General features: G+C 38.2%; 1 protein-coding gene across 2 annotated transcripts in view; it reads left to right on the forward strand.

Moving 5' to 3' along the window:
- Positions 1-1,494: 1,494 nt before the first annotated feature.
- Rab6 (RAS oncogene family member Rab6) overlaps positions 1,495-12,482 on the forward strand; it is a 158,229-nt gene continuing 147,241 nt past the window's right edge. For both annotated transcript variants that reach the window (XM_083115782.1, XM_083115783.1), the window contains exon 1: positions 1,495-1,707. In XM_083115782.1, coding sequence (XP_082971908.1) covers positions 1,638-1,707 — 70 coding nt within the window. In that variant the 5' untranslated portion in view covers positions 1,495-1,637. The remainder of the gene's footprint in view (positions 1,708-12,482) is intronic.

Below are 12,482 nucleotides of genomic sequence, written 5' to 3' on the forward strand. Positions count from 1 at the left end.
TTGAACTGGAAATTGTTACATGGGAGGATGTTTGCTCGAGACTTTGGGGACAGCTAGGGGGATGCTTCTATTGTTAATGTTAGTGTTGCTCATGAGACGAGACATTTTCCGTCTCGTCTCATAAAAGGAGATGGGACAAGTGAATGTTTTCGAAATGAGATGGGACAGAAGAAAAATTTCGTCTCTTATCATGGCAGGTTGGGTGATACTTAGATTGTGCTTTTTGGTGGTGGTAGTGTGTGTGTGGGTGAGGGGGTGTCCTCCTGCACCCCGACTTCGAATACTGCTTGTAGTCATTCATCTTCATTGTAGCGATTAGCCAAAAGTGGGAAGAAATGTGATGTTAGAGATGATACATAATAAATCAACCATGCGTTGTCATCGTTGCGGTTAAAGTGAACGGAAAAGCGACGTAAAAGTAGGCTAAATACAACAATTTGCAATATATATATTAACTGAAGAAAACTGTCATTTACTGCATGAAATTTAAAAACTCGCCGTACCTTTTTATACCGTACCACCTCTTATATTGCAGAAATTGGCGTGTAAACCAGTGTGTTCTAAAAGTATTATCTTAAAATTTGTGAAGTAAATATTATGACGATAATAATTGTAATTCCAGAAAAGGCATTCCTATAACATTAAGTTCTTGCCAGTCAGAACTAACCTATGTATTCGCAATGAACAAGGCTGTTCACGTGTTCAGCCATTGACTGTTACAAGGTTTGCTTTGTCACCCTAATGGGAAAACCCTCTACCGAGTGGCTGAATTATAGTAAATACTATACTGCTAGGGCATAATTCATTTCCAAGAAATGGAGCACAGACTTTTGCACTGGAAGTTGTAAGATACTTGTTTTACACAGTAACAAGTTAATATGCTGTCGCTTCAGCGGCTCATGCTAAGTCGACGGAACGAGCAGAAGCCCCGCGTGCTTGCATTTCTAAGTGATGACGTCAGAGGACCTCCTGTCTGTGGAGAGGACGTTTTCAAATGCGTGACGTAGGAGGTGAATTTCAGCGGTGTTTGAAGGCGTGTTTCTCGAGAACCGAAACAAATATCGCCGAGATATTTTGCACATCTCATGTTTGTGTCATTATCTGTAAAATGAATGGATTTAAAACGTCTTTTATGTCAAAGTGGAAATGTCCATTTTATTTGTCTTTTGCAAGAAAATATCAACCAGGCAGCGTTCGTTACATCTGCATCAACTGCACGTTTGCTTTATATCACAAATGTCCGTGTTATTATTTCCCAAAGTTTATTCGAGAAAAGGACGGGAATTTTCTTTTCCTTTTCCATCGCGGTACGTACAAACTTTTCGGGATCCCTCACTCTCCTACTTTACTTTATTTGCGAATTCGATTATTGTTGATTCTGTCAAATGTCGGTAATACTCCTTTATCGCCAAACGTGACTCAGTTCATATTATATTGCCATCTGTCGGCAAGTTACATAACTAACGGGCACTGACGTCACATCCACATCCACTATCGGAATGGGATCGAGATTCATAACGTGGCGGAGCTAATGTCGTAGGAGTGGCAGTGAATGTGGTGTCGATGAAGTTACTGTGACATATTATTTCACGTGAATTATTGTATTGTTTTAATTACATATTCTGTAAAAGAACATCATGTCTTCGTCAGGGGATTTTGGAAATCCATTGCGGAAGTTCAAATTGGTGTTCCTAGGAGAACAGAGTGGTGAGTTCAACACACATTGGAGTGTATTGACACTTATTGTAATTCGGCGAATTGCATTTATTTACTCCCTTAATGATAAAAGTCATTTCCATTCTTTAAGGTACTTCGAATATCATATATATTATTGTGGATGAGTTTGTGGTAACTTGGTACAGTGGTTGTAACGTGAAAAACCGTTACAATGACATGAGAAGACATTATGACCTGGTTCCTCCGAGTCTTGTGGATATATACTTTTCATTTATTTATGTTCTTCCTTGCCCTAGAAGATAAATGGAACATCAGCTAATCATTTTCTTAAACCTTTTTCTCGTTTTGTAGTTTTAAAGTAAAGTAATTTGTACCAATACAACATTTTACTGAGCATGTCCAGTTTTCGTCTGTTTTGAGCTGATCTTAACGTCATTATTGTTGTTAGTGAATTTCGTAAAGTTTTATTTATATGGGGGAAATAAAAAACGTCAAAGTGTTGGAGTGGAACAATTTCATTCCTTTCAGGATTGCTAGTTGTAAGTGCCGGTACCAGCCCTCATCTATAAACGGCACATAAGCACTTTTGATTTTCACAGAAAACCGAGAGTAAATTATCAGGAATATTTTGGTAATGCAAAAGTGGTGGTATTTTAGCATGAATACATAAGAACATTAAAAAAATGTATAAAATGCACATACTATATTAGTTTCATTACAGAAAACAGTATTTTTGCTGCTTAATCCCTTACTGGGGATGAGTATTGACTTTATTGGACTGTTTTTAAGAAGATGTAATAGATCCAACAGTACAGTCAATTGCATACAATTTTTTTATCGTCATTTGATCTTCCAGAGAGATTTAGAGTAGATACACTTCATATTCATCCGTGACTTGTGAACATCAATACTTTGTAATAGGCCTTTTGACATTTACCAGATGGGAAAAGTACTCTTTATGCTTATGTTTTCCGGCAGTTCATAACAACTGCTAGTAAACTCACTAGATATTGGCATAAATCTTTGTAGGTATCATTTTTTTTTGTTTGTTTCTTCACTTGTAGGGTAATCAGGGGTAGATCAAACTAAAAATATGGCAACCCTGAAGAAGCTCAACCGGTAACAACATGAACAACTATGCAATACATTCTAATATATGGTTGACTCAACATTCTGCTGGCAGCAGTGGAAAAGTGTGTAATGTGTTTATTATTCTGATTGATTCACATGATGCTTGAAACACACAAACAAAAACACATACTGTACTCATTAAAGAAAAATAATAATGGTAATGGGAATTTCCTTGAGGCAAGTCTTGTTTGGGCCACATTCCGATTGTTTAACTCTGATTTCATCATGGAACAAAGTTTTTTTCATGGTTCGACTTCTATCTATGACTGTGACACACACTTCGGAGCTTTAGTGATTTACTTACTGCATGTTTGCCAGAGAATGGATTTCCACTTTCATTACTCCTTTGATTCTCTTCTTGCAATCAGCCATTTGTTTACTGTTATCTATGTTTTGGATTGCTGCTGCCATTGGGGCTGGTGACTGATCATACCCCCCTCGAAAATTCCAATTTTTTTCTTTCCAATCTGCACATTTAAATGTTTTAAGGTGCCTGAAAGTGATTTAAACATGCGGAAATCATAAATAAGTGAGATATTTATCCACACCAATGTGACCATGGTACGTTGAATTCTTCGCATCCTGGACCACTTTCGCCACTTATTTGAAGAAATTTTCGTCATACACTCAAGAAATCAACGGCAGATATCGAAGGATAACGCGTAATTACCATCACCAGGAAAAAAAGTAAATTTTCAAAAATAACTTTTGCTACACTTCACACATTTCTTGTCCTTAGCAACGCACGAATGTACACACAGGCTCTATATTGGAGAAATCGTAAATTTGAAATCTTGCAGAGCGATGTAACTACATGTTTGGTAGCACACTTTCCACTTGCGATGTTCACTTCAATGATATTTATGCTAAGAGAAACAAATTAACAGGCCTAACCTAACAACATAGGCATTCCTTGTGTGCATGATGTCATAAATTATACCACATAAAGTCACCAATTACTCGCTTATAGTGCATTTCCGCACACTAAAAACAACAAGAAACGTTCATATGAATAACAATATTTCCAACCCACTAAAATTGTTCAAGTTTTTCACAGGGGTAGGGAGGTCACATCTGTGTGGTGCAAAGATGTTTCATAGTTAAGTTAGGCAAGTCAGGTTTAGGGCACTAAATTATTTTGTGGTTGGGTTAGGAGGGACAGGCTTATGGCTCTTAGCATTACAATAATTTTCCTGAATGCTTTCAACATCTCATGTTCATGCTGGTCTCGGGCACAACACCCCTTCATGTTGGCAGTAGTCTGCAGATAGATTTTTCGGTAACAGTTCGTTATATCGGAGACACATTTCTTCATTTTTACAGAAGAAACTACTTACAGAAATGAGTTTCTCTAAGGTTTCCAACGTTCGTTGAGGTATTTTCTTTCATCGTGGAATGTATTTCACTGGGAAATCATGTATTTTTCAAGAGAAATATCTCACCAACGCACAAGTGCCATTGCTTTTGCTACGTGAAACGGATGCTTTATACGTTTGATGACGTAACCCCCTGTCAGTGTTTCCAACCCCCCCTTTTTTTAACTATGCTTGCCTAGCCAAACCTAACCTAACCTTATCGGAAATGGTTCGTGGGGCTACCCGTGCATAATGTATAATTTGCACACGTGACGAACATGATAGTAGGTTTTTTTTGTTGATGAAGGGTGGAAACACTGCATACCTACAACACTAGTCAACCTCTGCCCGCCATATTGTGTGTTACGGAAGCGAAAAGAGAAATAACAAAAACTACTCTCTATGTGAAAAATTGTGTAAAAAGCATAATAGCATCTTGAACTATATTCCGCAATACACAATTGGTAAGTAAGAACCTAAACACAAAATTTCCAATTTTAATGTATCTCCGATATAACAAACTGTTACCGAATTTTCATCCCGTAGAGAAAGAGAGAGAGAGGTGGAATGGAAGAGTGCCTTGTCAATGGGAAGCGGGGATGTTTGCATAAGGTACCTTTTACAACTTATTTTCGCCTGTAAATAGGACTTTTTGGAACTGCAAACAATGCTAACTAATTTCAGCACAATCATTACCATCAATTTTGTGGTATTTTCTCTTTCTTCTATGAATGAAAAATGCGATTCATGGATGCTTGCATAAGGTACTTTTTATGTCATCTTTTCATCAGTAAATTGTACTTTTTGGAACTCCAAACCGATTCTTCTTTCTATCTTTTCCTCTCTATCTCTCTCTTCTCCAAGGTTCAAATTTACAACAACAATAATTTCAATTATGCAGTACTTCTTTCGGTTCTGATATTTTATGATTTCTTTCAAATTCTCCTAGCAGAAAGACTAATTATCGTAGAATTTTGGAAATCATTGTCACATGAAATTTGAATCTTCCTTAAAGTAATGAGAACTGTTTGGATTTTGAAAAAGAGTTATTTATGTTGAAAAAAAAAACAATAACTACTTATAAATTACCTTACGCAAGCATGCACGCTTCCCATGGACAATGTATTTTACATTGACAAGCGACTGTAAGTATCGTAGACTAGTGGGAACCTTAGTAGAATGCATTGAAGGACTTTATTTTAATACTAAGAGAACCAAACCTGGCCTGCCTAACCTAACTACGAAAGCATATATTGAATAAATCTTAAGTAATCGCTAAGGCTCCACAGTATGTGGTAACAGATGTAAGTAAATCAAACCATGTTAAAATTGCATTCGGAGCATGATGAGATCGCAATATAACAAAAGGTACTTCGGCCTTTCTTTCTCACGAAACTTTGGAGAACAAAAAAAAACATTAAACATTCGGAACAGTTACTCAATCATGATTATTAATACTGTTTTCTGATCAACCCATTTCTATAGACTGTTTATAGAATGCTTAGTTGCATATCAAAAGAAGTGCTTGTGACTGCCTGCATAGGTTCATAGAAGTTAGGGAATTTTCGTGATCTAAAGTGCTGTGTCAAAAGGTTCAACAGTCTTGTTATTGAAGAGTTTTCTCTGGCAATCAGCCACGTGATTTCCGGATAGGCTGAAGTGGGAGGGGTCCAGTGTAGGTAGAGTGCAATCAGGTGACGTTTCTTTGACCTCTGCACTCCCAGTCGACTATCCTGTTGTCTGTTGAGGTTTTCCTTTTCCCCGTGAATGGCTATTGCTTCTTTGATGAGACGGTCGAAGTAATTTGGTGATTTATTGATAATAAAAGCTCGGAAATTGATAATAAAAGCTCGGAAATCTGGAAATCACCTGGCTGATTGCCTGAGAAAACCTCTCCAATATTCGCCACCAGGAAAGCTCCAAGAATTATTTCAGTTTTGTAATTGCCCTTCGATTTAAGGCATGTATTGTTTATCCCATATATTGGGGGATTTCCCAGTTATGCTTTATTTCATCGTGATTGCATCTGTGCACCTCTGACCCTGCAAGCATTCTCCTAATATGATCATCTGTCATTTCCAGTATGAAGGAAACAACTAGTAAATGTTCAATAATGTCCGGGAGAAAATGATAGTGTGTGGTTGTAATTTCCTTATACTCAAACTGCAGTGGCAAGGGATATTGAAAAAATGTTACCAGGTGTCATATTTATTTAGAGTTTAATTATAATGACACTTTTTACAGCAAGGTTGATTTAAATCACTGATTAAAAAAAAATCACTTGATTTAAATTGCTTTAAAGAAATAATTTATAGAATAATGTACATAAGGATTTTGTAGATATCAGACTCACTTTTGGTAAATGTACATTAATCTGGTAATCATTTAATAGAGTTTATTTGCCTCTAAGAGAGGAAACAAAATATATGTACTAATGGGGTGAAGCTCATATGAAAGGAAATGTAATATGTAGAGGCATGCATATTTGGTTTTTGACGAAAACACGAAATGTGGAATATCACATTGTAATGCAAATTTTCATGTTTCCTACTCTGTTTTGTCACAAAATCATGACGTTTAGAGTTTATTTACCGACACTTTCTGAAGTAAGAATTATTCTGTGAGTAATGAAATTCATGGAAATTTGATTAATTCTGCTGTAAATATTTGAGAAGCAAAAATGGACCCCTTTATACAGGAATAAACTTAATATTCTGGTAATGACATAAATGTGCTATTAGAAATAAACCTTGCACAATCCGAGTGGTAAGCACATCGCGCTGGGACACCAAGGGTGCCGGGTTCGAATCCCGTTCGGGCTTGGTTGTTTGTGAATGTCCATTCATCAATTTCATCACTCATCCCCATCTTCGCAATTAGCCAAGAGGCACAAAACGCGAAGTAAAGTAAACTAAACCAATCAATAAATCCGTGCACAAGAGCTTTCAAGTACTGGTGGACCACAAATTTGGTGAACTGAACTGTGAATTTCACGGGCTCTTTCTTTCATATGCTAGGCCAAACATCCAGAATTTAGTGAAAAATTCAAGAAGGTTCTGTTACATTCTGGAGGGTTCCAGATTGTTGCAGAACATTTCCATGGTTCCAAATTTGTTCAAAAAATGGATTTAAAAAAACATTCAAGAAGCAAAATGCCGTGCTCCCCTTTTCAGGATATGTAGTACCCTAAGATATACAACTCCTGTAATATTTTTAGATAAACAATTTTTTTTAAAAAAATGTTTATTTTTTAATTGCTGTTCCAATGTTAGTTTTGGAGATATTATTTGTTTATTTGGGACCCTAACCAATCAATTTGTATAGCCTCCCCGATGGCACAGTGGTAGCGTTCTTGCCTTGTAATCAAGGGGTCCTGGGTTCGATACCTGGTGGAGGCACATGGCATAGTGGTTCGGATCCCACTTTAAACTGTAGGTCCAGTCCCGATTAGCCTTACTGTGCATAAAGTGGACTTAACACAATAATTCAATCAATCACTTTGTACCATGTTGTATATTTCTGTGTACCATTTATGTTCTGTATTTTTAACATAATCTTGTAGACAACTACAGGTTTTTCATGTGAATTCCCCCATTTCTCTGATTGATGTTTTCCCTATCCATTCAGATGACCTCCGTGGCAGAGTGGTTAGCACACTGTATTACCATCCCAGGGGTCCTGGATTCTAATCCTGTCCTGGGTGTGCTTGAGTGTCCCTTCATCAATTTTCAGCTCATCGACAATCATCCTCATCTTTGCAATTAGCCTTAAGTGCCAGATAAGCGAAATAATATAAACCAAATTAATCAATCAACCAACCCTGTCCATCCTTTCTTTTAACCCCATATGTGGGTAATTTTAAATATTAACACTTCTTGACTCTTCAACTTCTATACTCAAAGAAGATAAATTACTCCTTTTTGCTGCTTACAGCCATTGTGGAAAATGCAAGAAGACAGGTTTGAATCCCGGTCTGGGATTGGGTGCTCTTTTTTGAGTGTGTTAATCTATCATCAATAGGGAGTGGATTTTTACGTGCTAAATATATCTAAAATGTAATATTTTTTTTATGTTCTAAAAACAGTGGAAATGTGTGGCTAGAAGTCAGATATTTTCATTCAAATTTATATCTTACAAATAGATGGATGCTTACCAGTGACAGCAGGACATTAGTTGCATTCGGTTGATTACGAAGGTCACTGAATGTTTTGAGAATCGACAACAATAAGCCAACACAACACCCTGCTGGTGTTTCTATATTTAGGTTGGCATTTCAATAGCAAACTCTGCAAGTTTCAACTTGCTCCAACAATGGGCTGAGTCAGCATGATAGTTTACACAGCAGCAGTTGAGGTTTCATTTTGAGCAAGGATGGATCTGAAACGAGAGCATTTCCACGCTATGGTTTTTTATGATTTCAAAGTTGGTTTAGGTAAGAGTGAGTGTCGTGAAACTGTGCAGAATTTAAGAGAGGAAGGGACTCCCTTGAAGATGAAGATCGTTCAGGGTGGCTTGCAACACCCACGACAGATGAAAATGTGGCAAAAGTTGAACAAATGTTGAAAGAAGATCAACGATGTACATATTTGCAGATTCATACAAACTTAAATATGGGATCGGCAGCAGTTAGACAGATCCTAGATAAAAAAATTAACGTCGGGAACATTGCAGTCACTGGATGCCCCACAACCTCAGAAATGAGCAGGAAAGGACACGAGTGGATTGGTGCCAGGAAATGTTGTACAAATACAGTGGAGGAATATAAACTAATATTTTAACATCATAACAGGTAAGGAAAGCGGGATATACCAAATATGATCCTGAAACGAAGCAGCAGTCATCAGTCTGGGTCTTCTCAGGGGAGGATCCTCCAACAAGAGTGGAGAGATCAAGAAGTGTTGACAAAAGATGATCTCTGCTAGGGGGCACATTGTGACAGTTCCACTTGAAGAACAAAAAGCAGTCACTGCAAGATGGTACACAAAATGTCTGCCCAAAGTGTTCGATGCGTTTAGGAGGAACAGTCCAAAGACAGGCCTGTGTGGAATCATGCTGCAACATGACAATGCCTCTGCTCACACCGCAAGAGAGACAACAGATTTTCTAAAAGTAAAAAAAATTACACCATCCCCCTTACAGCCCAGATCTGGCCCCATGTGATTTTTTTTTCTTTTTCCTAAAAAGAAAGAAAACATTTGTGGTCGTCGATTTGACTCACCTGAAGCTGCGGTTTCTGCTTATGAACAGTGACTTCGTAGCATGCCGAATGTCGTTCAGCATTCAAAAAGTGGTTTGAATGGGTGACACATTGTACCTAGGTATAGTGTGGTGGAGAGTACTTTGAGAAGATGTAATGGAAATATTTTTATTTTCATTTTAAGGCTTCCATTCTCAAAACTTTTCAGAGTGACCCTCGTACAATGAGCAACGAAGTACATTTTCATATTGATCAATGACCTGTATTGTAAAATGACTTTTCCACATAACACGTTGCCAGACATGCATATGAAGTGGGGGAAGTGCACATGCATTTGAAGTGCAGGAAGCCATGCACACGTACACCGAAACCGAATGGAGGCACATGGTGGTGTGTATCCTACATACTTTAAACTGTAGGTCAGTAGTTCAGCAGCTCCATTGTAGGTGCAGCCTCCTCAATGGCTCAGTGTAGCGTCGTCGCCTTGTAATCAAGGGATCCCGGGTTCGATACCCAGTGGAAGCACAGTGGTTCGGATTCTACTTTAAGCTGTAGGTTCAGTCCCGATTAGCCTGACTGTGCAGAAAGTGGACTTAAAACATCAACTCAAACCTTTCTAAGTGCTGTAGTAGTGACAAGTGTGTTCTAGAGTCTCGAATAGGATAGTAATTTACTGCTTATTTTGCCTATTTTATGTATTATCTCTGAAATATGCATTTACATAAAGTAATCAGAAACTTTATTATGTCTGGGCTGCCTAAAAATATGAAGCTTCATTTTATGGAATTTCCCTAGAAATATGTGTTTTATGTGCTAAAGGTAAAATTATGCATTTTTATGTGAAATAAGACTTCGCAGATTACATTGCAACGATGTGGCTGGCTCCTAGCGAGTATGGTCGACTTCTGAAGTGAGAAAAATGTCCATTTTTACCTAAAAATCCACTCCCTAATCATAACTTATTAGCCAAAATGTGATTAATGGTTATTATATAGAGGGCAGTGGTAATTCATTGTTGAGTCATCTGCTCACATACCACGTGAACAGTGTTCGTGTATCAAAATAGCCATTCTTCAATGGAGAAATGTCAGAGAATGCCACAGGGAGCTGGGGACACCGTGGGAAAGTGCCCTACTGTAGTATGCGCCTTTTTTCTTGTAATGGTAAAATACACTGTAACGTATACACACACTGGCATAATGCTGTCTTTAAGGATATTTTGCTCCCTTCCCTATCCTACATATGATACACATTGTTCATACATTCCACAGTACCATACACTGTCTTCCATTTGTATATTTCGGATTTTAGTGCTCGTCCCATCTCATGAAAGAAAATAGTTGCCATAACTTATGCCCCGGTCCTCATAGCTAGCTAGCAGTGTGCCAATGTGGAAGCAGTGTCTCCATCTCATGGTGATAATGACACATTAAATACTTTGGATATTCGGAGGAGTGACATCTCATGGAAGAAAAATGAAAGAAGCATATCTGTAGCTTGTGATATGCAGCATGTCCCAAAATGATTATCGGTGTTTCATAGTCATTTAATTTACAAGGACAAAGCTTATATGGGAGTAAACAACTCAACAAGTTTACATATTGTACCTTAAAAATGTTCAGTGTGAGGAGAGAGCACCTTTCGTGACACGGCACACACACATCCAGTAATCCGATGCTTTCGTTTGACACACTTGCACGTCCAGAACTCTTTGCTTTGCAGACACATTCAGTTGTTTGAAACTTATTAAACAATCGACGAATGTTATCGGACGGAGGATCACTTCCAAATTGCTAAACTGAAACAGGAGAACCACACCTTGCAAATTCAGTGGCACAAAAGAGCCTCTGCACGGGAGTCTCCATCTTGTAATGTACCTCCACCGCTGTGACTGATGGGAAATTAATGAAGGGTAGCAAACTTCCACAGTTGTTCTTGTTGTTCATGTATAATATAAGCATTCACCTTTGTTTGTTGCACTATTCCAACCACTTGAAACCCTGATAATAATTTTGGGACATGCTGTATTAACCATAGAATGTCTAGGATTGATGTAGATACGAGGTGTGGCTAGAAAAAAAACGGATTGATGTTGCTGTCGAGAAACGACAAGCAAGTCAAGGTCAAGCGGTGCATGAGTGTATAACGTGATATCCTGCCTATCGACTGTGTAATTTCCCAGGGTGCGCGGTGCTCAGTTCCGCTGTAGCTTGTGGACGAAGTGAACCGTACAACTGTGCTCCGTCGGAAAAATGTTAAGTGTGAAAGTGGAACAGTGTATCAATGTGAAGTTTCTTATGAAACTATGAAAAAATCTGCCACAAAAACTTATGTTTTGTTGAAGGAAGTGTACGGAGATGAGTGTTTATCACGCTCTCAATTGTTTGAGTGGTTTCAAAGGTTTAGAGAGGGACGAGAAGTGATCGCGGACGACTCGCATCCTGGACGGCCTTGCACGTCAAAAACAGTATCAAACATTGCAAATGTCGGTGAATTGATTCGAATTGGGTACCCGAAGGTCAAACTGTCAACCAACATTATTTCATTACTGTGCTGATGACCCTTCGTGAGCGAGTAAGAAGATGACGACCTGATTTGTGGAAAAGCAAGTCATGGATTCTTCATCAGGACAATGCTCCTGTTCACACGGCATTGTCAGTCAAGGCTTTTTTGGCCATGTATGGAATCCGAATGTTAGAGCATCCATCCTATTGGCCGGATCTTGCTCCGTGCGACTTTTCTTATTCCCAAAGGTCAAATCAGCACTGAAAGGAAACAGATTTACGACCGTAGAATCTGTGAAAACAAAAGCGACAGAGGTCATGAACATGGTTTCAGAAAATGATTTCCAGCAATGGAAGATTCGTATGGAGCGGTGTATCGATAGTGCAGGGGAGTACTTTGAAGGGGGTAATGTTCGTATTGTACAAAATAACCAATAAAAGATTTTGTAGCAACAGTCCGGTTTTTTTCTAGCCACACCTCGTAAGTTGTCATGATGGATATATCCATACCTACTTAAAGGGTTGAAAGGGTAATGTTTTGTGTATAGATCTAGCTAGAAATGTAGTTATTCATGGTTTTGATTTGTTTTGAATGACTTTATTCAATTTCTATGTGTA

Source organism: Lepisma saccharinum (genome assembly GCF_977018435.1).
Source record: "Lepisma saccharinum chromosome 12 unlocalized genomic scaffold, izLepSacc3.1 SUPER_12_unloc_1, whole genome shotgun sequence".
Classification (NCBI taxonomy): domain Eukaryota; kingdom Metazoa; phylum Arthropoda; class Insecta; order Zygentoma; family Lepismatidae; genus Lepisma; species Lepisma saccharinum.